The sequence below is a fragment of the Mesoplodon bidens genome (assembly GCF_964165515.1).
Source record: "Mesoplodon bidens genome assembly, chromosome: 3".
Lineage (NCBI taxonomy): Eukaryota > Metazoa > Chordata > Mammalia > Artiodactyla > Ziphiidae > Mesoplodon > Mesoplodon bidens.
The window spans coordinates 45817119-45844446 of NC_138178.1; the positions used below are offsets into that span (position 1 = coordinate 45817119).

The following is a 27328-nucleotide window of genomic DNA, read 5'->3' on the forward strand; positions in this document are numbered from 1 at the left end:
ACAGTGCTTTAATCCACACAACTGCATCATTGCCAGTCAGCCAATACAGCCCTGGACACGGCAACTCCAGGTGTATGGAAAGGGCCATCTAACAAGAAAGCCCTACAGCTGTGAGAGAGTACTCTGCAACCCTGCACTGCAATTCCTCCAGCCACTCAGTCTGACTCCAGTCAGGAGACACGCGGCTATTTTAATAGACGGGGTATATTGAGTATAACAAAATCATTTCCTACTTTTATGCACTATAAAATGATTTTAAATCCTTTGCAAATGGCACATGCAAAGGATTTTATGACATAAAAACACAGGCAGTAAATATATGCGATTTATTTTTAAAACATAGGAAGAAATAAAGGTATATAGGATGGAAAGCTATTATTCAGAGATTACAAAAAATTTCAACAAAAATCAATGGATCTTCTTCATATATATGCCATCTGTAGAAAATTTTTAAATTTTAAAGAATTGTTTTTAATTGGCTAAGTTTTAATAAAATGTTTCTCTAAACTTTTCACAAGCACAGCAGTCTTTTGTTTTTTTCTAATAAATTATTCATCTGTTTAGAATAAGCTACCTATATGTTCAGTAAGACTTGTCTAACAATCTACTGTTTTGTTATCTTCAATGTATGTATACTTCCCTATCAGGGAGGAAATTGGAGGTACTGAGTTTGATGTATGATTTTTCATCAAAAATTGTCTCAAATCCTGTTTCTTACTTGATACTGACTAAAATTTTCTTGATTAAATGACATGCATGTGGAAAGGGAGGGCACCCTGAGAAGGCATGGCTAGAAATAAATGCTGCTGAATAGCTGACAGTAGGTTGGGCTAACGTCATCTGAGTATCAATGGCTTAAGGAAGGTCACCCTGGAACACATGTAACTTCTCCTCGTCCTTTATAAAGCTGTGTGACAGGGATCAACTGTGAAACTTATTTAACCTAATGCAGATTCAATTAAATCCAACACAACAAGATTACAAGCAAAACGGCACCTGAAAAATTACGGCAAAGAACTGGAAGATGGGGTTCTGCGTCCCTGGGTCTGAAAACAGATTCCCACCACTGCTTCTTACTGCACAGGGATTTGGGTCTAATGTTGTTCTCACAGTTTGTGCCGTGAGGCCAGGGAAAAAAAAATGAAGCAGTCCCCTGTGGGACCCCTGTGCCTCTTCCCTTCCTGCACTCCAAAGGGCAGTCTGTTACAGGGAAAGCCAGAGTGCTTGTAAATTTCCACTATGTGCAGAAGGTGTGATAACAATCCAGTAGGAATTTAGTTGATGCTGCTTTGTGCTTAAGGGTAAAAATCTACTCACAAGCAACAAATAGCTAAGTGTGCATTCTACACCTTGAGTACATTTATGCTCACGCATTTACTGTAGTTATAAGTGTCTTTACTTTCTACTAAACATGTTTTCATCATGAAATCCTTTCACTGTGCAAAGATAGGATGAATAGGGAATAAAAATGTCTTTCAGAACTCTGATGAACCCAAACACAAAATTAAGTGCTTTTTCTTTAGCGTTTCTAGGTTAGAACTACATAAAGTAAATATTTACAGTTACATGGGTCATATGTAAGAGCATTATTTTGTACAAAATTTACACATCTTTCACACATGCAAAATAATACACCTACCTGGCACTCTCCGGCAATTTCTAAGTTAAACTTAAATTATTGTGTATTATCTGATCATTTGGTGATATTCCTAATTTTACATTTCTATTCTACATCCACCACACAGTCACAAGAATTGATCAGGATCTCACTCCACCAGAAGTGAACTTTAGAAAGAAAATCGATGCCCAAAGGTGGGGAGAAGATAGAAAGATAACCTGGTTATCTGACATTGTACCGATTCACTCACGATGGTGAGTCAGGGACCATTCACTGACTTAAGCAGTAGAATATGCACAATGATGTAGCAGGGTCAATTCTTTTCTTTTTACCATTAAGTCATTACTTCTGCCTTATATCCTATAACTTTTTTCCCAATTGGTCAGGGAGGAAGGAAAAAAGGAAAAACACAGTACAGGTTCACTCACCTAAACCACCGAGAGTATAGAGAAGGTCACTGGTGGCTAAGAAAATGGGTCCATTCTCCTGCTGCCCTTCTTCTCTGTAGTACAGCTTGTAGCCCTGAATGGTTGCTGTGTCCTCAGCATCTTGTTGCCACTTTACAGAAATGGTGGTACAATTCAGAGGCTCCAAATGTAACTCTGGAGACTTAGGGGCTAGAAAAATTCACCAGATGAATAAGAAACTCGTAATGCACATGAAAACACAGGATAGTATATAGCTCTCTCTGTTTTAAACCAACAGTTGCATAAAAATTCAATTCCAACAATTATACTTTACCTTAATATTAAAAATTCCACAATGATATTAAATTTTGAGACAGAATTACAAATATAAAATACTACTTAAAAAACTAAGGTATATAAATAAGAACAAAATTACATGTGTATTTAAAGTTTTTTCAAAGAAGCAATATGTGTTTCCTAATTTTGACCATCCAATATTCCCCTGTGATAGAACAGGCATTATTATTAATCAATTAACAAGAAAAAGCCCAGTCATGTTACATTCCACATTAGTAAAAGAGGAGGCGGGTCTGGAACTTCCTAGTATTACGGTTTTTCTATTAAACTGATGATTTAAAAAAATATATATGGCAATGATATTAATTAGGTCTCTATTAATATATAACTTCTGGTAATTCAATTTGATTTGGACCCATCTGTCTTTGAAGGATCTGCTAAGTAAACATAGAGTAACCAAAAGTTTTACACACTAATGAGGCTCCATGCAAAAAGCAACTACTCAATAGAAACTTTAAAATTTTTTTCAATTAAGCCCATGATCGATGGAATACTTTAATTCATAAGACAAAATTTTAAAATATAAACATAAGTTAGATAAGAAAAAAAAAGAAAAATACTGTGCCATTCTTCCTCAGTAGTCAACATTTACCTTTCACGCTTGTAGCTTTGGGTGTCCTGTGTGAGGTCCATACCGAAGACTCTCCCAGCCCCACTCTGGTGGCAGCAGTAATCCGCACCAGGTAGACACTGTCAGGCTTCAGGCCCTCTAACAGGTGCTCATGAGTGGTCCCTGGGAGCTCCAGAACTTGGATGGAGTTGTCAGTACTCAGGCGGAAGGACAGGCGGTAGAGGACCACCTGGCCCCGCCGATACTTGGCTGGGATTGGCAGCCAGGAGACGAGGATATTGGTGGGACTTCGACTTGTCAAACTAATTTCAGGAGGTCTCAGGGGAACTAGTCATACAAGAAAACAGGTTGCTTATAAATATTTAGAATCAAAATTGTCAACTAGCACACCAGTATTTATTGAAGTATTTTAACAGCAACACATCACATAACAAAGGAGAGAGAGATACTTTCAGCCCTAGCTGAGGTTTCCAGTCAAGCAGAGTACAAACCAGAAAAAGGAAGGAAAAAATAATGAGGGAGGATCCAATATAGAGAACCAAAGAAAGCAAGGTTTTCACTGTTGTTGTTGTGACTGTTCTGATGTTGTTTGGGATTAATATGAGCTTACTTAATATGAGAATACTTCTCAGTAACCCTACCAAAATGCCTTAAAACAAGGAAGAGAGAACTACACAAGAATGGAGAAGCTTAGGATACCAGGGTTATAACCTGACAAATAATTTTAAGTGTTTAATAAGAGTTGTATCTTAAAAATTAGTGTGAATTTTGTATTCCTAATTATAATATATGGTGCTTAATATGAAAACAATGTTTTCCCTGTAAATAATTTGAATACAACAGGCAGTCCAGGAAAAGGAGCCAAGTATACTGGGAGGCAGTCTAATATTAAGAGCTAAGATGGGTTCTGGAGTTAGTCTCTGTGTAACTGATTCCCTGTTATATCAGTTACTACTGTCTGTGTGTGATCTTGGCCAAATTAATTTCTCTGTGTCTAGGTTTCTTCATATACAAAATGGGGATGAAAAGAATAGCTGCTTCTACAGGCTTTCCTACCTCAAATAATGGCAATTATTTGTCCAACTGCTCAAGACAAAAACCTTGGTGTCACCCTTGACTCCTCCATACACTCTCCACATTCAATCCTATGACTCTACTACTCACACAGCCACCCCCTTGGTCCCTGCACCATCACCCTTAGCCTGTTTTGTTGCAATAGGCTCCTGACAGATTTCCCTGCCTCTGCCCTCTTCTTCACCACCTAGTCTCCAATACATTTTGCTGTTAAATTGCAAGTCGGATCTTGTCACTCTTCTGCTCAAAATAGCGCCCATTTCACTCACAGTAAAAGCCAGAGTCCTCATTATGGATTCATACACAGCCCTACCTACTTATATGGTTGGTTCCTCATTCATTCTGTGCCTCATCTCCTACTGCTTTCTGCTTGTTCCCTCCAGTCCAGCCATGCTTGTGCTTCAGGCCCTTAGCAATTTCCATGTCCTTTCTTAGAATTCACGTCCCCCAGTCATCTGCCTAGCCAGCTCCCTCATTTTCATTTCCTTCAGGTCTTCAAGTATCACCTATTACATGAGGTATCTCTGTCTAAAGCCTTACCCCTCTCCCTGCTTTTTCCCCTTCTCCTCAACACTTATTACTATCTAACAGAGCATATCATTGATGTTTATCTTATTTCTTGTTCCTCCGTCCCTTCTCCCACAACAGAAAGTAAGCTCCACAAGGTATGGGACAATCTTTTGTCTCTTTCATTCACTACTAAATACTGAATAACACATAGCATGTACTCAATAAATATTTGTTGAATGAATGAAATAATAGGTAGGAAAGGGAAAACCAATCAAGCATTTCTGAGTCCTTTATGTGTATGAACTCATGAATTCTCACAAAAACCCAATGAAGAAAGTGCCATTATCATTTCTACTTTATAGCTGAGGAAACTGAGGTACAAAGAAGTCAAATCACTTACCCAAGGTCACACAGCTTGTAAGTGAAGAAGTAGATCTAGAGCCTATATTCTTATCCCCTACACCCTACTATCTCTTACATAAAAATGGTTCTTCTATCATAGGGTTATGTAGGGATTAAAGGATATAAATGGTGGGAACGTTTTTAGAACAGGCAGTGTTAGACACTCCAAAAGTGTTAGTTGTATCTGACGTGCACACTAGGAGACCCACACATCTCAGTCTGAGAAGTACAGGCTGAGGAAATGGGGGAATACTGATGCAGAAAATTGAAAAGCAGTGTCAGAAGTCTGTATGTTATCCAGAAAACAAAATGAAAATTAAACAAAAAAGTTGCAGAATAAGGAAAGGTTTAAAAGGAGAAAAACTTTGAGATCACAACTTAATTGGAATTGGCAAGCTTTAACCAGTAGCTTGCTATGCTAAGACACATTTTCTTGAAGGGTATGTGGGAATACACCTCATATACCAAATAAACCCAAAACAACTACAACAAACACCAGTCTGTGTTTCACCTTAGATATGCATGTCAGAGGTTGTTAAATGTAATTAGGTAACCAGAGAGGTCATGGTTCACTCTAAAATGGAACAGACTCTTAAACAAAAACTGAAATGTGGAATTCAGCATCCAGATCAATGACAATTTTTCATTCAGTAAAGGTCTGAATTTATAAACATTTACACAAGTAGTAGTATAGAGATATAATAGATCTGGGACCAAATGGACAAAGAAAAAGTTGTGAGAATCATTTAAATAAAAATGTTTTGAAAACTAAAGGTGGACCATTTCTTGAGGATGCAAAAACATTTGTAAAGGAAGAATAGTATAATTAAGTATATGTTAAACAATCCCCCTTTCACACTGCAGAGTACAAACATGGGCCATGGAGAGGCCCTGAAAAGAGAGATGAAGAGTCAGAGGAGGAGAAACAGTTCTCCAGGACTATTTTAATGGATAGAATTTCCCACCGCTATAAGAGTATATGGAGGCCTGCCCTCAAAAGGACAGCAACTCAATTTCCAACCCCAGGTAACAAACTGAACAGGCAATACTTTCCTGCTTATGCAGAATAAGCACAATGTATCTAAAAATAAACTAACTGCTACCTGATTTTATAAGAATTTTTTTAACTGACAAGTACTAAACTTCTTAAACTCCCAGTTTCAGAAGTCCAATGCCTCTGACCTCCAGTCATTACATACACTCAATATGTAACTGTCATTTTATTTTTTCCCGCCTAGAGAATCTCACATTTTGTTCTCCTCAGTAAAGAAAAGAAAACAAACCAAAAACCCTGCAACGCATTTACAATTTAAACCAGGAACTTGAAGAAACAGAAGGACAATTTTGTTATTAAAATTTGTATTACGAATTATAAATGAAAGTGCTCTTCATCATTTTACTGCCAAAAATTGAGAGTAAGATTTGAAATGGTAAATTAGCCTGCTGGTTATCATATTTGCTTTTGTTTTTGTTTTTAAACCAAAACCAGGATATTTTCTCTGAGTTAGAACACATATTCATTGAAAGTGATAAAGCATATTACTGTTAATGCTGAGATGACCTAGAGTCACATTTTCTTACCATCCTCTAAAGTGTTCTGTGTCACGTGGTCGGACATCTGGCTGGCTCCCATTGGCATATAAGCCACAATGTAGAAAGTATAATTGCTGGCAGGTTCCAAGTCATCAATAAGATAATGAGTTGTGTCATTTCCGATGACTACTTGATACTCTTCATTGTTTAAACCTAGGTTAAGGAATCAGTGTCTAAAAATTATGAATATTCAAAATAAAATTAACAAGACCATTACTATTTTCTTCCACTATGAAACACTGATCCTTGGATCTGTGTTATCTTTTGTGACCCTTTAAAAAATGTGAATAGGAAGATTTTTATTTTCTAAAAGTAACCATGTCTTGTTACAAATTACTAGTTTGAATTTTTCCTGAATAAATCAAACTGAAAACAATTAATCTTCTCTAAACATCACTTAACATCTAGTCAAAACCCACAGAAGAGACAATGTACAGCAGTAACACAACAGAGTTTAACGCTACAGAATACTGTAGTTCATTAACAGTGTAAAGTTTACTTGCTTAAACTCATGGTTTCCTTTTTCTTTTAAACATAAATGGAGAGACAGCAGGGAATGTAATGGCTCTACTCTTTATAAAAACAAACCAAACCAAAAGTTGTCCTGCAAAAGATCTCATTTTGCCCCTAGAGATTCTATTAAATTTGACTGACACAAGTTGTTCTTTTTACTTATACTGAAAGCAAAAGAACTGGGAGGCACAGAATGTCCTTCAAAATGTTTTGTTCCACAATGAGGTTTTTTTTTCCCTCCTAGAGAGGAAAAAAATTCTCAGCAATTCCTAATAAAATATGCATAGCAAGGTATAGAAGAGGATTTGTCTTTGTGGGATTTAATTCCTACAGAGTAAACTTGTAAAGTGGAACAAGAGCACTGGCAGCTACTGTGCTTTGTGAACAATTCACAGTAAATGCACGTCAACTTAATCAAGACTCTCTAAGGATGGAGCCCCTTCTCTCCACACTGGATTTATAAACAAAACAGAAGGCAAATTCCACTATTAAGTTTTCCCACATTTCTGAATTAACTTGATAGCATTTTAATTAGACAAGATTACAGGCATTTCACAACAGACTAGCTAATGGTTCGTTAATTAGGAACTGCATAGTACGATTTCTGACCTACCAAACAAGGTCCTTGAGTTCGAATTAAAAAGCCTTGTTCTGCCTTTGAATAGACCACTGAGCCGCATGTGGAGGGCTCTAATGAAACAACCATAATAGCAAACAAGAGTGGTCTCCACCAAAACCAGCATTCCTTTTACCTTCTTAAATCATTAAAAAGGGAATTAACATACTCCAACATGCTCAGTTAACAGACTTTCATTCTTCTTGCTACCATGACCCCTGATTTAAATTCAAAATACTCCTTTTCAAAATACTACTTCAAAGTACAAAAAACAAACAACAACAAACCACCTGTTTCTACAGACAATTTTATTAGATCACCATTCTCTGGGTATCTGAATTTCTTTGGAATGTCTATCACATAAAAAGTAGGCTGTTTTGTATACAACTAAAATCTGTAAACCTCTGCCATTGTTTCCATGAGAAATCAATAGTGAAATCTCTAGGATTTATAACTAGTTTTTCCTTTTCCTCTAAATTTTTGCCAAAAGAAAATATGAGGATAAAAAAGATTCCAGAAATGGAACTGAATAAAAATTTTAAGAAAGACTTGATATCTACTTTTATATAATGAGATATCAATAAAGAGTGTCCTGCTCAATTTTTAGAGAGTTCTATGAGATTTCAGAAAATAATCAAAATATATAAAATCATATTACGGGGAATCTGAAAATGTTTACTTTCCCCTTTAAAAATAACATGCTATAGTGACTACAGTTCACCTTATTATTTTATTAAGCAGTTGTACCATTGTTCCTATGTAACTGCATACTTAAATTGATATATTTAAGTCTTAGGTAAGGAATTTACATCTCAGCTGAAACGAAATTCGTAAGTACACTACTCTGTAACTTTTAGCAGGCAGAGATGGTACTTATTTCTAAACAGAAAATCTTAAACTATACTTATATACATAAAGTATACAATAATACAAAATTTTACAAAAAAATTTATACACAGGTGATATAGTAATTACTTTATTAAAAAAGGTAAATGCCATAGAACTTTAAAAATATTTCGTGGATTATGTGAGACATCATTTATATTGAAAACAAATCCCTGACAGTAAATAGCACATAAAAATAAAAAGTACTCAAATTGCTTACCTTCTGCTTTCATGTAGTGCACAGAATAAGCGATGACTTTGTCTGAATTATAAAGTGGCCTCTCCCAAGCTAAAAGGATGGCTGAACTTGACATGGTTTCAGCATGCACGTTATAGGGAGCACTGGGTCTGTCTTCTGACATTACTACAGTCAGTCTGGCTCTAGATAAAATAGATCCTTGGCTGTTCTCAGCCATGCACTGATAAATAGCATCATCTTCAGGAATAATCTGGTTAATTACCAATTTACTGAGGAAAGAAAAAAATTATTTCAATGAAAATTCTAAGGATGACATAAAAATAAAGTTAAGCTATTACTAAGTGCACTCTTAATTTTAAAAAACAAGTTATTAAGAACAAAAAACTGTGTGACCAGCCCTACTAAAAAAATCTATATGAATTGCTTAAAATTACTCTTATTTTCTGAGTCTATATAAATAAGTACTTGTGATATCCAAATCCTGTTTGCTTTAGGTGACAGCTTGATCTCTTTTTTAAAATTTGGCTTTTATTAAGAAAGTATATTAATCTGTAGTAGCATCTAAATTTCTATAACATTGCAATGTTACATAAAATTCAGGTCAACAAAAATGTTCAAAAGTTTTGTTCAACATACAAGAGTGATACAAGAAGATTCATATTTATACTAATAAAAATGAGTTCTTAAAATCATTAAGTTTGAACTGTGGAGGAACTCTTAGAGACTTAATTATTTCCTTCTAAATTCCTCACTTTATGGAACAAGGAACTGAGACTCCAAAGGGTTAACATGCTTGCTAATAACTTAGCTGGTGGTTTACCAGGACCAGAACCCAGGTCTGGGGAACTGTTCCAACATTCATTTCATTATAATCTACCACTTCCACGATCCACATATAAAATACAAAAGGATTTTTGACGTGCTGATATTACAGTCTTAAGTTAATTTCTTATTGATTTTACTTCAGTTTAAAATACCAGGATAATTTAGGTATTTGATATTATAACTATAACCGTTTCACATAAGAATTACTAAAGCCATTATATCTTATCTAAAATAGTAGCAAAGTGACTTAGCCCACCTGTTGTACATTTTAATTCTACCATTTGAATGTATCTTCCTTCCGTTTTTCAACCATGACATTTTGGGTGAGGGGATTCCTTCTGCCTGACATACAAATCGAGCAGTACCAGCTCGAGGCCTCGTTAAACTTTCTGGCCATTCGACAAATGAAGGAGGAGCTATTTTTAAAGAAAAAAGAAAATATTTTTGTGGTCCAAACAGGAATGATATAGAGTCAAGGAAGAGTACAGCAAGTGACGCAAGTCCCACCCCTGAAAATATTTGACATTCTGAGCTTCCTGTCTACACTCTACATCTATCTATCTCTCCAGATGCCTTTTCTCTGCATTGCTCAGTTAATGTCCACTTTCCCCAAGCTTTCCCCATTGACACCATCTATACGAACACACTAAAAATATGTGTGCCATAATCCTAACTTAACCAAGCCCAATATACAGCCACTTGTGAATGCATGGAGACAATAGATTAAAATCTTAGACTGGTCAATGGGTATATGAATTTGTAGGTGGGTGAGAAAGAAATTAAAAAGGAAGCTTAAATTAACTAAGAAGGACCATAATGTTATAAAAGCAAACAGGATGGTAACTTCAGAGTGATTCTAGTTATATTTTAACATAGGGCTTTAATTTCCTCCTAAAATTCATCACTGGTTTACAATTTCATATCAACACTACAATATTCAAGAAAAGTGGAAGTAAGCTACGAGATAAAACAGCAAATGTTAAAATGTAAGATTCTCCTGATTGCAGAAGGAAAGAAAACATACCTAATACAGTTAAAGTTGCCATGGCAACTGTAAAGTTGCGTGTGCCCGGGGTAGTGGCCCGACAAACATATACTCCAGCGTGTTGCAGCCTGATGTCAGATATCATGAGATTACCATTTCCAAGTACCCGAGTATTGAAGACATCAATGGACTTGTGATCTATTTCAAAGAGAACACTTCAGTTAAAACAATGTAACATGTGATCTAAAATTTGTCAAAAGATCACTATTCAAACAACCATTATCATAAAAAGTCTAAAATTTTCTATGCTAAAACTTTTCCTCTACACACTGAAATACCAGAAACTTAAAAGCCACATAATTGCCAAACATATGTGCTGTATATAAAATAAACATGTTATCAGTTTCTCCCGTATGAACAAAGTTGAAGGAAAAGACTTTTTTTTTTTTCCTAAGACTTACCAAGACGGCTCCAAGAAATGATTGGTTTGGGATTTCCTGTGGCCGCACATTCTAAAACAACAGTCTGATGAAGAGACGTTGTTATGTTCTGTGGACCTGCTATAATGGTTGGTGTGTGGAAGGATTTAGACTCCTTACCTTTGAGATGGAAAAGGCAGGATGTAAGAAAAAATTATAAATAAGATATAATGAATGAAATGAGTTAAAATATCTGTTCTGAAGTTTTTCACTTTTTTCTTTTTTGAAAACAACTTTATTGAGATATAACTCACCCATTTGAAGTATATAATTCAATGGTTTTTAGTACTTTCAGAGTTATACAACTATTACCATAATCAATTTTAAAACATTTTCATCACCCCAAAAAGAAACTCCATCCCATCAGCAATCACTCCCCAATCTCCTCTCCCCATAGCCTGACAACTACTTTATGTCTCTGGATTTGCCTATTCCAGACATTTCATAAAAAAGGAACCATACATTATGTGGTCTTTTGGGACTGGCTTTTCACTTAACATAATGTTCAAGGTTGATCTAAGCTGTAGTATGTATCAGTACTTCATTTCTTTTTATTGAATAATAATAATAGATTAATACTTAATTAAATGGATAAGACACATTTTATTTCTCCATTCATTGGTTGATGGACACTTAGGTTGTTTCCATATCATCCACTTTTAATTGAGGTTCAAACACTGACTTAATGCTTTCACTAATCTTGTTAGGAATTTATGTGACAGTGGGGAGAACAAAGAAGTGTGAGAGTGCTTTTGTCTTTATGCTTCATACCAAGAAGCTAATAGATACCACCTAAAATTAAAACATGGCATTAAAAATTTAATATCAGTCTCAATGTTTCTGTGAAAAAATTTTTAGTCTTCAAGGATCTTTTAGGAAGTAATATCTCTTGTTTAGCGTAAACACTCATGTGAAGTTCAACAATGTCTTTAGGTCTGGTTTTCTTCCACTACATTCAAGCAAATTTAATTATTTAAAAATAAAAATCTATGGGCTTCCCTGGTGGCGCAGTGGTTGAGAGTCCCGCAGTGGTTGAGAGTCCGCCTGCCAATGCAGGGGATGTGGGTTTGTGTCCCGGTCCGGGAAGATCCCACATGCCGCAGAGCAGCTAGGCCCGTGAGCCATGGCCGCTGGGCCTGCGCGTCCGGAGCCTGTGCTCCGCAATGGGAGAGGCCACAGCAGTGAGAGGCCCGTGTACCGCAAAAACAAACAAACAAACAAACAAACAAAACTAGCATCTATGTATAATTCCATTTTAATAAAATAAATATTTCTTTCTTCATATTCATCTCTCAAGCTAGTTTCCCTTCTAACTATATTTATGAATGGCAAAATATATGAAATTATGTTCACTTAATGTCAACAGTGATAATCTCTGGATATGGAACTAGGGACATTTTTAAAATATATCTGTACTTTTTACACTGTTTAATGTAAAAAAAATTATTTTACTTTTATAGACATTACTCTTTAAAATAAAACATGCATCATTTCTACAAATGCAAATTATAATTTTTCTTAAAACAACAAACCGAAAAACCCAAACTGGAAACAAATGTGTTTTTATTGACAATGGACAATTTTAGTGGAAATAGATGATTATTATTCTTTTTTGAGATTTTCTGTATTTTATATTTTAAAAACAAAAATGAAGTATTTACAAAACAAAAATTCAATCTTTCTTAAAGATGTTGACATTGACATATAAAACAAGTTAGTTTGAGAAGAAGGTTGCTTAAATAGATAAAAATGATCATTTTCCAAATAGATAACAATAAAATTTAAATGTAATTAAAGTACTACTTTATGGCATACTATTATAGCCAGAGAAGGCAAATTAATAGCTGGTCCAATTAAAAACTGAAAAATCAACTTATGTGTGGTACCTGGAATCACTGTGAGCGAGGCCTCCATACTTTTACGTCTGTGGGCTACAGTAGCAGCAACACAACGGTAATTTCCAGCATCCTTTTGGTCAACATCATAGATCTGCAATACTCCTGTTGGTAGTGCAGTTACCCTGTCATGAGAGGGAAGATGATTAAACTCTCTGTAGTAGATTTTATATTTTATCTTAACATATATTCTATGATAAGAATTCATATACTCAACCTTTTAAAAATCCCAGATGCAATAATACTTTAAAGACTTTTAAAAATATTAGCTTGATTCAACTGTTTTCATTTTGGTTACTACAACTCTCTAAAACATAAGTAATTATGCTGCATCTCAGCAGTCCTCAACCTTTTTGGCACCAAGAACGGGTTTTGTGGAAGACAATTTTTTCCCCAGTCCCCCCAGGGATGATTCGAGCATGTTACATTTATTGTGTGCTTTATTTCTATTATTATTACATTGTAATATATAATTAAATAATTATACAACACACCGTAATACAAAATCAATGGGAGCCCTGAGCTTGTTTTCCTGCAACTAGATGGTCCCATCTGGGGATGGTGGGAGACAGTGACACCTGAAGTGTGTTGCTTATGTCCTGTCTACTCTGTAAGATGCAACTTGATTGTCACTTGCCACTGACAGGGTTCTGATATGAGTCTGCAAGCAACTGATTTATTATGGTCTCTGTGGAGCCAAACCTCTCTGCTAATGATAATCTGTATTTGCAGCTGCTCCCCAGTGCCAGTATCACCACCTCGGCTCCACCTCAGATCATCAGGCAGTAGATTCTCATAAGGAACGTGCAACCTAGATCCCTCGCATGTGCAGTTCACAGTAGGGTTTGCGCTCCTATGGGAATCTAATGCTGCTCAGGAGGCGGAGCTCAGGCGGTAATGTGAGCCATGGGGAGCGGCTGTAAATACAGATGAAGCTTTGCTGCTCACCTGCCGCTCACCTCCTGCTGTGCGGCCTGGTTCCTAACAGGCCACGGGCAGGTAACAGTCCATGGCCCGGGGGTTGGGGACCCCTGCTGTATGTGATTTGGGAAATCTATCAGTGTAATTTTACACAGAATCTCACTTGACATTATAGCTTACATTTAGCTAACTGGTGGTCTAGAGTTTAGTATGATATTTTTCAAATACCTGATTTTTTGCCTATTAATATCTATGTACTCTCCAAGATATATCTGAATGTAAGGTTTTTTTAAGCTCTTCCTTGAATATCTTTGTCCATCTTAGTTCTCTCTACCATTTCAGCAAATGATTTTTGCCTCCTAAGGAATATTACTACTCATCAGGATTGGAATCAAACTTTTGAAGTTGCTGCCGAGTTGACCCCTAAACTCCGACCACCTTCAGAGCACTAGGTGTGTGTATGCGCACGAGCGTGTGTGTGTGTGTGTGTGTGTGTGTGTGTGTGCAGTGTAGAGGGGGTTGGTAAGCAGAAGGCAGAGATGGAAGTGGGCAACCACCACTGCGTATATGGGAGACCCTTACACCAGCACTACTATCCCCAGCACTAAAAGTGTAATTCAGCTTCCTAAATCCTTGGGCTGCCATCCAGGTACTCAGGTGGTCCCATGATTGGAAAAGATGTTTGAGGAAAGGAACAAAGCACTAAGGTAGAGTATCTGAATTCTGATCTGAAACAAAAAACCAGGAACTATGCCCCATGTACCAGAGACTGATGATCTAATTCTTTGCCTAAGTTTGAAATGTCTTTAAGAAATTGGTTATTGTTACCATAAATGAAAATAAGCTCCACAGTGGTCTTTCCTCATATACAGTTTTATGATGAAGTCCTTGTCATTCCTGTATCATATTCAAAGAGAAAAGCTGTATTTACCTGTCCATAGTTACAGGTAGAGTTGTCCGATTTAATTCCCATGTTATGACTGCAGGAGGGTTTGACGAAATCTTGCATGCAAATCTAGCAACTCCACCTTCTTGGACCTCAGTAGAAATTGGCTGAACTTCAAATGCAGAAATAGCTATAAGATAAAGTTTGTCAAATTCAGAATAAGTACCTGCACTATCATACTATACTTGGAAATAACTTTATGCTAGATATTATTTATCAAACTTGAACTCCTGCCCAGACATAAGGCCAACTCAACTTAACAAGCACAAAGAGAAATTAAGGAATAATTTTAGAAATACCACTGGGCAGTTGTCCAGCTAAAGGAGTTTGGTTTTTCCCAAAATGAAATTCTCAAGAAACTCAGATCTATTTCAGAAAAAAATTAATATAACTGAAACAAAAATAAGCAATTACCAATGGTATGTAATGATATACTAAGCTGTGTAGTACAAATCTCAAACACTATTGTATTTCAGAGGAGAGGGAAATCAATAAAGACAGATTAGTCAGGTAAAAACCTTTTACAGGGATTGGTTGTGAATTGAGTTTTGAAGAACCCTTTGGGTTTAGATGGAAGGAGGAAAAAAAGACATTCCAGGTTAAAGGAGTAACATGAAGGCAAGCACAGAAGTAAGAAATGTGCAGCCTGATTCTACGGTAACAGCCAGGACTAACTATTGTAGAATAAATCAGATAAAGGGTTCATGGAAAAGTGGAAGGAGAGTAGAGATAAAACAGATTTGTACCATGGTACAAATTAAGGCATCACTGAAAAGTTTTGAGCAAAGGAGTGTCATGAAAACAGTAGTGTCTGGGAAAAATTAATCAGGTATTGTTAGATAGGATGGATTGAAGAAAAAGAGCCTTAAATCAACAGACCAACAGGCTGTTTAAATCAAAATGAAAGAACTGGGTGGTGGCAGTGAGAATGGAGAGATTCTATAGGTATAATGAAAACAAGAGACTTGGTTCTTATTAGACAGACATGTGACTTCATGTCTGGAATCAAATGAGGTTGGTATTGATGGAGCAGGATGAAAGAGGAAAGAGTGAAGACAAATGATGTGTCTGATGAATAAAAAGGTACACAGACTCGAGAGACTATCTTTAGACTTAAATAAGTCTTAAATGTTGATATTTTCTAGATAATTCTTCTTTAGTATTCTAGACAAGCCTCTAGGAACTGGTCATCATGTCCACGGTTTCACATTTTGATGGAGTCCAGACTCCAGGTAATAGTGTAGCTTGCCTTCCCTCTACGAAGTCTCCCAGGATATAAAGAAAGGGCCCCAATGATAGTCTTACTCCCCATCCTCAAACTCCAGTTCAAAAAATAAATATGCCTTTACAATTTACCAATAAAATGAGAAATTATGAAGAAAAATAGAAGGAATAAGGGCTAGATGCCTTATGCTTCATTAGACTGGGAAGGGTAAAAGGTCACAGAAGACTAACAAATTCTGCCTTGGACTTGACTTCATTAATCTGTAAATGAATCATGGGCCTTTAGAGGTATGGAACAAAGTCAGTGAATAAAATGAAAATATTCTTAGGAGTATCAACTTCCAAGGGTGGAGTGGGGGTAAATTAATACTTTATTTATGTAGGTAACAAAAAATTCCTACTTCTTTAAGAACACTGGTTTTCAAACTGCTGTTGTCAGTGGACCCACAAGGTCAAAAGCATTTTTATGATAATCATCCTTTGCCTTTTTCACTTTCATTTCTGTTGAGTATATAGTGTTTCCAGAAGCTACATGATGGGTGATAAAGCAACAGACCTAATGCAGTGTGAGAATCCAGCTGTCTTCTATTAAGCTAATTAAAGAGATTTGGGCAAATGTAAAACAATGTCACTCCTCTCACTAAAATGTTTTGGAAAATAGTTACTTTTCATTAAATGTATATGTTAATATATAATTGATCAATGTTTTCATTTCAAAATTAATTAATGAATATTTTTAAAATTTCTAAGTTTCGATTTCTAATAATAAAGTATCAATAGATATAACCCATATAAACAAAAGCTCTTTGAGGTCCTCAAAAAGTTTTAAGCATATAAAGAGTGAGACTAAAATGTTTAAGAATCACTATTCAAGAACACCAAACTCTCAAAATCAATAGTTTTTCTTTTTAATTGCTTCTGCAATCACTTTCTAGGATATTAATTTACAAACAAATAACAATGTAAGCTTATCTTTCATTTAATTAAACTTTTGTCGAATATATTCATATTTCGGGGGAATTAAGACCTAAGTTTTGAAAAGTTTAATGCCTGCTTTATGAATTATTAATTGCTCTTGATTCTATATTTATTTTTTCCATGTGTGAGGAGGTGACCTTTAGCTTTAGTTGTCATTGATAATCCCATCTATATTCAATTTACAGACTTCAAAGTGGGAATTTTTATCTTACTCTTTCCCAGCATTTACCTCCCCAGATTGAAATATCTAATATAGGTTAACTTTTCTTCATAAACCAGTAGTTCCTCCAACCCCATCTATTTGAACAATTTCTTCTTCCATTATCCCATTACAATCAATCAAGCACCTAATTCAGTATGTTTTATCTGATACACATACATATGAGACATATCTCTATCTATCAATATACATCTCATATCTGACTTCTCTCCATCCCTAATAGTACTCTTTTTTTATTCAGGTCCTTATCACCTACTGCCTGGAAGTCTTGCTGGCGTGTCTTAGGTGAGATCTGTCCTGACAACAGAGTTACCTTCCAGAGTGATGGTCATAAAATACAAATTTGATCTGTGTTACTGATGAATTATTTAGTCCCTGCAAAACTCGTCACTTTGTATTCAACCACTTGAAATTATGTTCCACGGACACAACTATTTCTAATTCTCTGAATATACTATATTTCACACTTCTGAGCATTTATATGAGCTTTCCTTCTCTTTCAAATATCCTAGGTCTCTCTGTCCAGCTGATGAAATCCTATCATTTAAAGCCTAGTTCTCTTGTCTGAACCTTTGGGAAGCTGTTCCTGACCTTTTTCTCTACTTCTGTAAAACCTTTATTGCTACTTCTATCCCACAGTATTATAGTCACTTATTCACAAGTCTTTCTCCCATTCTACACTCCGAGCTCAATGAGGCTGAGTAGTGGGTCATATACTTTGCAGGATCCCTTAAGTCAATGAATGGCACAGACTTGGCACTAAAGCAATACTTGTTGAATTAAACTGAAATTTAAAAACTGTTTTCCAATTCTATTAGGTCTTTAAACAAAGTAACCAGAAATGTACAGAGTTTCCCAGGTATAAATACCAAGGCTTGGGATGAGAAGAAAATAACGCTTTTTATTATTTTGTTTGCTATAACTCTAAACAACCCCCCATACTTCAGTGTATTATTTTTAGAGACAAATATGTGTCCCTCCTCTCTTAAAGGATTTTTAAAAGATTAAAGAAACCAACATAGTGAGGGCTTTTTATATATTATAAAACTTTTTATCAGTGTTGAGATTACTGAGAACAATATAATCACTCTGTTGCCTTGAGTAATTTCCCTCCAACCACTTAGGCACTTCAGAGTTGTTTTCACTCTGAATCTCATCTAATCAATCAAACAATATGATGCCTCTGAACCACTACCTTTACTTTGAGCAATTCCCTCTCTTTCCCAGACAAATAAGTCTATGAAACCCCTAAGCGTTTTTTACTATAAAAACTAAACTAATTTTGCACTTTAGGTCAAATGGGCTAGAACTCTGGAGTCACAAAAGTCTGAGAACTAAAACATAAATGGATGTATCCTGTAATACAGCAAGGATATTTATTTATTTTTGGTGGTGGTGTGTGTGTGTGTGTGTGTGTGAGTGTATGAAACAACTTTACTGAGATATAATTCACATTGCATGTGATTTACATTCCATAATTCACCCATTGAAAGTATACAATTCGATGGGTTTTAGTATATTCACAGAGCTTGTGACCATCCCCATAATCAATTCTAGAATATTTTCATCACTTCAGAAAGAAATCCCATATCCTTCAGTTATCACTCCCTAATCTTCCCACCCCCTCCCCACCCCAGCCCTAGGCAATCTTTAACCTAGTTTCTTTCCCCCTCCTTCCAGCTTTATTGAGATATAACTGATAAACAGCATTGTGTAAGTTTAAGGTGTACAACACTGTGTAAGTCTGAGGTCTGATACACGTATATATTGGGAAATGACGACCACAATAAGGTTAGTTAATACATCCATCAAGTAAGACTATTTCTTGATCCCACTCTGGTTTTCATCAAGTTATGAAGCAAGTACTGTATAAAGATTTCTTCTTTTTAATCCTCAAAAACACCTTTATACTTAACATGTCTAACTTCTTGGTCTCTTCTGAACCAACCTGCTGGCAAAATGATTTTGCCCAGAGAAGACCAAGCAAGATATTCCTTTGGATTTTCATCAGTACCTCTGAGACTGAAGAGAAAGAGGCAAACATGACTCAACCATAAAAATAAGTTCCTTTTTTCCTTTTGTAACTCCTCCATCTGGGTGCTACCCGCTTCCTCTGCCCTCGCCTCTGGGAACCTGATATATCTGTGTTTTTTATTTCTCTCTCCTGCATATTTAAAATCTTCTTCTCCTGACTCCTTCCTTCAGCTTATAAAAGTGATTAAGGACTTCCCTGGTGGTCCAGTGGGTAAGACTCTGCGCTCCCAATGCAGAGGGGTCCCGGGTTCTATTCCTGGTGGAGAACTAGATCCCACATGCATGTCGCAACTAAGAGTCCACATGCCACAGGGAAGACCCCACATGCCGCAATTAAGACCCAGAGCAGAATGAATGAATGAATGAATATTTTTTTAAAAAGTGATTCTCTCCCAAACTCAAAACACAAAGAGAACAAAACTCCAGGCCTATCTTTAGAACACAAATCCCTAGAGCAGCTATCCACTCTCTCTCTTCCCCATGGCATCAAAACTTCTCTAAAAAATAGTCAGTTTGGGCTTCCCTGGTGGCGCAGTGGTTGAGAGTCCGCCTGCCGGTGCAGGGGACATGGGTTCGCGCCCTGGTCCGGGAGGATCCCACATGCCGTGGAGCGGCTGGGCCTGTGAGCCATGGCCGCTGAGCCTGCACGTCCGGAGCCTGTGCTCCGCGCACCGGGAGAGGCCACAACAGTGAGAGGCCCGCGTACCGCATTAAAAAAAAAAAAAAAAAGTCAATTCTAGCTGTCTCCCCTTCTTCCTCTCTGATGCGATGCCTCAAACATCTAATCTGCCTTCTTCCCCTATTATTTTATTGAAACAGTGTCTATGACACTGTGCACTCCTATTTCTCTCACACCCTCTGAGGCTCTCCTTCCTCCTTCCTGCCCTCCCTTCTAGAGTTCTCTGTTCTTTTCTCTCTCCATATTCTCCTTGGGTGATCTCATCCCCTTTCAGTTTTCAACTACATCCATCTATCTGTTGCTTCGGAGTCCCCAGACTACATCTCCAGCTTAGATCACCACGCTCAGAGCTTCATACCCATGGCTCCTGCTGTCTACTGGACTTCTTCACCTGGAAGTTATAAAACGTACTTCAAACTCATCGTGCCCCAAATGAAATCATCTTCTTTCCTCTGAGCCTGTATCTCTACCTCAGTCGGTCACACCACTGTGCAGCGATTCACCCTGCACTCTCTTCAATAAATCACCACTTCCCACTGATTTTAACTCCTAAACATATATTAAACCCATTCCTGTATCCCTGTCCCAACATCTCTCAATGGAAGCACTATAACAGTCTCTTGTCTGGTCTCCTTGCTCTCATTTTCCCTCTTCCCCTTTAACAAACATCCTCCAGACATACAACGGTGTTTGACATGGGCTGCATTTGACTCGTAAGTGGCTTCCATCTATCAATTCAAATGCTCTTGTAAGTCAAACCATTACTGCTAAAACCACCATGAACAACACAATCTCACAAAGAATGTGATTCAATTTTAAATGCTGTCCAAAAGCACTGTCTTAGTCACCCTCCTTCTAAATCTTTAAACTGCTTAGCCTAATTACTAGAAAAACTGAATGTACGTATATATCTTTGTTACATCGAAAGGAACTGATATTTTTCTTTCTACTAACTATATATTTTTAACTCTTTTTCACTGGGTACATTCTCAATAAACAAGATTTGTCAGCAGGCTTTTAACAACCCCTCCTCACCAAAAAAAGTAGTTTGGCATCAATTACTCCCAAACTATTTATATGGTAAGCATGCAACAGTATTTAAATAGTCAGTGTAAAATAGTTACATAAAAAGTGAATATTTATGCTATTAAAGGTATACATTATAACTATGACACAGAAGTTAATCTCCATGAGTCATATATTAACATCAATCTCACTATTTTATAATCAAACTATTCATTTAATGTGTAGTTAACCCATGCTGACAGGCTTTGAATCAAGCAATTATTCATAAAATAATGGGCCAGATTAACTGTCTCCCTATTCCAGAAAAGGATTTTAATCACACTTATTTTAGAACAATTTTAGACTAAAGTAATCTCTTCTAAGTTCATTCATTCAACAATTGTTTATTCAGTACCTAGTATGTTCAAGATGCCAAGGATCCAATGATGAACAAAACTAACAGAGGCTCTACCCCCAGGGATCTTTGTCTAGCAATGGAGAAAGGCATTGAACTAAATGACTATGCAAGTATATAGTAATTTCAAACTGTGATAAATGCTATGAAGGAAAATTATGGAATATTATGAAAGCACAGAACAGAGGTTATGATGATGACAGAAATAACTATAGGTTAACATATACTTTATTTCAAGGCAGCAAGTACATTACATATTCTAGTTTATTTAATCCTCACAACTATTATTACCCCCCTTTTCAGTTCAGGAAACTGAGACACAAGGAGATTAGCAACTTCCTTAAGGTTCTGCAGCCAGTGAGGTGAGGGTGCGATCTGAATCCAGGTAATCTCCAAAGATCCCACGTGAATTCTCTCAGTAAAAGCTTGAGATTCTCAAACTTTCTGTGGAAGGCAAAACTTACTGGTTCTACTTCCAAGCAATTCTGCTGCTCAAATAGAGGTTCATATGCACTGGCTTTCTAGCTGGGTAAGAATATATGTTAAATTCCCAAATTTCCAAAACAAATAACACCTTTAAACTCTGGTGTACTAGGATTTTGAAACTATGGGTCTCATCTCAAGTAGTATTATTTCCATTTCTAGGAATCTGTTAAAGATAGGAAAGATAGATATATGCATGTAAATTGAATCAGTCTAAAATTTATTTAGGAATCAAGTATTTTAAGTATTATAGATCTTTTATTTATTTATTATTTATTTTTGACTGCGTTGGGTCTTCGTTGCTGCGCACAGGCTCTCTCTTGTTGTGGCGAGCAGGGGCTACTCTTCATTGCGGTGCACGGGCTTCTCATTGCAGTGGCTTCTCTTGTTGCAGAGCACGGGCTCTAGGCGTGCAGGCTTCAGTAGCTGTGGCACGTGGGCTCAGTAGTTGTGGCTCATGGGCTCTCAAGCGCAGGCTCAGTAATTGTGGCACACGGGCTTAGTTGCTCCGCAGCATGTGGGATCTTCCCTGACCAGGGATCGAACCCGTGGAGGAATCAAGCATTTCTTTTAAATCTATTTTTAAAAAACTAGTTTACCTCATGGGAGTATTAGCTATTCCTTTATTATTATTCTCCTAGTTCTAAGCCCATGTACATTTGATCATCAAACAGTCAAATACCTATAGAGAGATACTGCTTAGAGGCAGGGAGACCTGTTAAGAGGCCATTATAAAGAGGAGGATAGACCAGCTGTGGGTTTCAATGATGGCAGAGATGACGGGAATGGAAGACAGGGCACATACAAAAGATGCTGTGCATTGAACAACACGATGTGGCCACAAGGTATTCAAGGGAAACAGGAGGAAAGACCCGAGTCATTCTGAGGTTTCCGGCCTACACACCTGGAAGGTTGGGGGATACTATGGTGCCTGAACAGAGAATGTAGGAAGAGAGATCGGATGGACTGACGAATCTGCATCACAGATCCTCATTTGATGAGAATGAAAAGAAACTGGGCATGCTAAGGAAGACTGGGAAACCATAAAATGAGGCCAGAGATTAATAATGTCAACAGTTTCAAATATCTATTCATCCTGATTTTTATTTTTATTTATTTTTAATTTTTTAAAATATTTATTTATTTTATTTATTTTATTTTTTGGGCTGCATCAGGTCTTAGTTGCAGCACACAGGATCTTTTGTTGAGGCATGTGGGATCTTTCGTTGTGGCACACGGTCTCTCTGTTGCAGCTCTCGGGCTTATCTCTAGTTGTGGCGTACAGGTTTTCTCTCTCTAGTTGTGGCGTGAGGGCTCCAGGGCACGTGTGCTCTGTAGTTTGTGGCGTGTGGGCTCTCTCGTTGAGGCGTACGAGCTCAATAATTGTGGTGCACGAGCTCAGTAGTTGTGGCGTGTGGGCTTAGTTGCCCCACAGCATGTGTGATCTTAGTTCCCTGACCAGGGATTGAACCCACGTCCCCTGCATTGGAAGGTGGATTCTTTACCACTGGACTACCAGGGAAGTTCCCATCCTGATTTTTAAACTAATGGTTCACGTTAGGCTGTGGTTAAGATTTAAAGAAAGATATGCATGAGTTTTTATAATAGTGGCCTATAAAAATAACAATGTATAACATGTAAAATTATTGGAGAAAAGGATTTCCTACTTCTGAGGCTCTGTTGCAATGAGATTAGGAGAAAGTGTTTACTGTTTTTCCAATCTTAACTTATTTTCATTTCTTGATGACAGAAATTAAGGCATTAGAAAACTGAGGTAAATGATATTAAAACTATGGTAAAATTTAATCTTAGCTGGTTTAAAGAAAATCAGGAAAAAATCCAGTACAATACAGGGCATAATTTATGGAGGTGGGGCAGCAAGCAGCATAGCCTTGAGGTTAAGAGTGCAGATATTAAAATCTAAAGATCTGGGTTAGAATCACAGCTTTGCATGCATGAGCTGTGTGCCCCTGAGAAGTTACCCAACTCCATGCCTCAGTATTCCCCAGTAAAATGGGGATAATAAAACTTTATAAGAATATTTTAAGAATAACATTAAATTATATATACATAAACATGTGTACACACACACACACACACACAATAATATAAGCAGGTACTTAGGCACTGCTTGGCACCTAGTAAACTCCTAGCAGCGGTACCGGAAGTAGTTAATAGTTACAGGATATCTTGCTATGAATACACTGGTTTTGCTTTCAGAAGGATAACTTAAAGAAAGTCAAACAAAGGATGTTAGTGACCACTATACAATAAAAATAAAATTTAAAGCCCTAACAAAGGTAGAGGTACTCTAAGATTTTAAATTTTCTTTTTTTTTCTACTAAGCCAGACTATGTAGCTTTTACATAAAGGTACATAAAGTGTAGAGAAACAGGGACTTCCCTGGTGGTCCAGTAGTTAACAATCTGCCTTCCAATGCAGGGGACGCCAGTTCAATGCCTGGTTGGGGCAACTAAGCCCGTGCACCACAACTAGAGAGCCTGCATGCTGCAGCTACAAAACCCATGTACTCTGGAGCCCGTGTGCCACAACGAGAGAGAAGCCCAAGTGCCGCGATGAAAGGTCCCACAAGACGCAACGGAGATCCTGCATGCCGCAACTAAGACCCAACGCAGACTAAATAAATAAATATAATTTTTTAAATGTAGAGAAACAGAAATAATTTTCCCATTTTTAATGTGAAAAGATAAATTATTTGAAGAGGATAAACTCCCCTACTTCAATGATGAAATAATAAGGGGCTACATTACAAGAGGATCTCTAGCTGTGGAATTATGTATTTTGTATTTATATTTTTTCCTACAAAACAACATAATTAAGAAAAATTAATGACATTTAAAAATAAATTTTATATGCCTTATGGTGCATAGATTGAAGGAAGAGTCTGCATAAATTTTCTACCATTGCTCCATTACCTGATAAAATCCCTCATGCTGGGACTTCCCTGGCAGTCCAGTGGTAAAGACTCCATGCTTCCACTGCAGGGGGCATAGGTTTGATTTCTGGTCAGGGAACTAAGATCTCATATGCTGTGAAAGGAGGCCAAAAAGAAAATCCCTCATCCTTAATTTTTATCTGCCTTTTTAGTACTTTGAGCTTATCATTCTTTGGGTAGCTATCACCCATGATCTATGGATGCTTGATTCCCTCCCCAGTCAGTGCCTTCAATGTGAAAAATGATGAGAAAAAGAACATCTGAATAAAATCCACTTTTCAATAAAAAAATTACTTAAAAATTTGTATCAAAACTTAGACACTTCAGGGCTTCCCTGGTGGCGCAGTGGTTGAGAGTCCGCCTGCCGATGCAGGGGACATGGGTTCGTGCCCCGGTCCGGGAAGATCCCACATGCCGCGGAGCAGCTGGGCCCGTGAGCCATGGCCGCTGAGCCTGCGCGTCCGGAGCCTGTGCTCCGCAACGGGAGAGGCCACAACAGTGAGAGGCCCGCATAAAAAAAACAAAAAAACAACAACAACAACAAAAAAACTTAGACACTTCAGAAAAGCATGCACAAATATGATATATCATGAGAGTCTTAAACTTTGTTTCTCGGCAAGTATTTGTTTTTCTATTTTAACTTTTTTAAGTGTGGTGTTAAACTGAGTAAATGAATACATCCTTTACAATGAGTATTAAGTCCCCCCTAAAACTTAGACAAACTATTTTCGGCATTATCAAAACATTCCATACTTATTTACAAGGCAAAACAAAGATTTGTATTCTTATGCAAATCTTGATCCCTCCTTGATGTCGACTTCATTTCTGCCAGTTAGGTATGATTTTACAAGTCTACAGCCTTCTTGTGAAACCTGACCTCTTTCTTCCCTCCCCAGTCAGTGCTAACATAAACCAAGAGCCCCACAAGAAGTCATTAAGGCAGTGCTGTTAAGAGGCCAGAGCTCTATAAAATAGGCAAGAAACAAGATCTCAAGAAACATGCACCGTCCTCAAAAACAACCTTGCAAACACAATAAATGTAAGTGCCTATTTTATTTGTGACTTCCTCCTCTTCACCTGTCTACTTAATCATTTGCTTCTATGATTTACAGTCAGAAAAAAAAAAAAGGATCAAAATGCTAAGAGGAAAAAAAGTGTTAAGAAGAAAATGTTCTCCCAACTTTTATTTGATCAGAAACCAACATATTAATGTTTCCACCTTGGAAATGTATGACTGTAATATTAAACTAATGCCCCATTCATGCTTCTTAAAAGTTGCATTGAATAAAATACTTGATACATGTTGATGTTAAAACCAACTAAAAATTATGAATACACAATCTGAAATGACAAGCCATCCAGTAATTTAAAATAAGTTCACAAACTATTCCCTAATGTAAGAAAACATAATTTCCTTTTGTAAATTACATTTAAAATATTCTTTTACTAAACAGAAAAAACTTCAGTTGGTGAGAACCTGAATGCAGGGTTTACACTGGTGGTCCTGACGCTGCACATCAGCCAGGGGGTCTGGAGGCCTCAGCTGGTCAAGGACTATACCAGTTGCTACCACCCCACCCCTCCTGGGGGAGTCCTAAATAGCCAGTAGTCATGTTCCAATACTTCTGTGCTGTTTCCATGGCTCTAAGTCACCAATCAGTAGCTCTGGAGAAATCTATAAATAGCTCATCAAGAAAACAAGGAGATTTCTATCTCACTCAAATGTCCACTAATTTCAGAGTTAGTTATGGAGTTTTATGTATATTAGCTTAAAGTTTATTTCTATGAAACTGGTCTTTCAAATCATTCGTCTACTCCAGGATTTACTAATCAAAACATAGTTATAACTTCTTACCTCATCAGGTTCAATTCACTTTGAGTCTTCAAACTTGAAGACTGACCTGCAACTAACAGGAAGTAAACAAGAGACCTGATCCAGTATTTAATCAAACCAGGGTAACTGATGCTTTACTTACTGAGATAAAAATCAATCAAGGTACAAGTTTCAAACAGAAATTGAAAACTTATTATAGCCTTAAGACTAGGCAAGAAGCTATTTGAACTTTTTAAAAGTTATTTTACAGAAAACAATTCATCTGTTTAATAAAAATAATGTAATGCGATCATTACATCTTGCATATCGACCTGTTTTTTAAAATCTATACTGAGTATGCAACAGCTATTGTATAAGTGGTTTATTATCTGACTTCTGGTGAATTTAGCATCCTGCTTGAATCTATGGCAATTCTGACAACCAGGTGCTAAGAGGTATACATTTGCTTTTCAAAGGAAATGTTTAAATCAAAATGTGTCTAACTAAATATAAACAAAATGAAGGCTGGAAACTTTGTAACAAAGTTGGGAACAGGGACTTTCAGAAATAGCTGCTATATGCAAATTTCCCACAGACTAGATTATTTTTCTGTCTATTCCTACTGTATCCATATTGAAAGATACCTTTAATAACATCTGAGAATTCTTTGCTTCTTTGATATTTTATCAAGCCTATCCTGGCAAATGCCAGACTTGGCACTCCCC

The 27328-nt window shown here is 36.9% G+C and overlaps 1 protein-coding gene across 1 annotated transcript in view; it reads right to left on the reverse strand.

The window, feature by feature from the left end:
- The window catches only part of PRTG (protogenin), a gene marked incomplete at its 3' end in the record, with an annotated part of 127319 nt that overhangs the window by 56879 nt on the left and 43112 nt on the right, over nt 1-27328 (reverse strand). The window contains exons 3-11 of the mRNA XM_081227373.1: nt 14782-14926; nt 12921-13054; nt 11017-11154; nt 10595-10753; nt 9827-9986; nt 8767-9014; nt 6521-6685; nt 2975-3280; nt 2047-2235 (exon numbers count right to left, since the gene is read on the reverse strand). Of these exons, the coding sequence (XP_081083499.1) occupies nt 2047-2235; nt 2975-3280; nt 6521-6685; nt 8767-9014; nt 9827-9986; nt 10595-10753; nt 11017-11154; nt 12921-13054; nt 14782-14926 (1644 nt within the window). The remainder of the gene's footprint in view (nt 1-2046; nt 2236-2974; nt 3281-6520; nt 6686-8766; nt 9015-9826; nt 9987-10594; nt 10754-11016; nt 11155-12920; nt 13055-14781; nt 14927-27328) is intronic.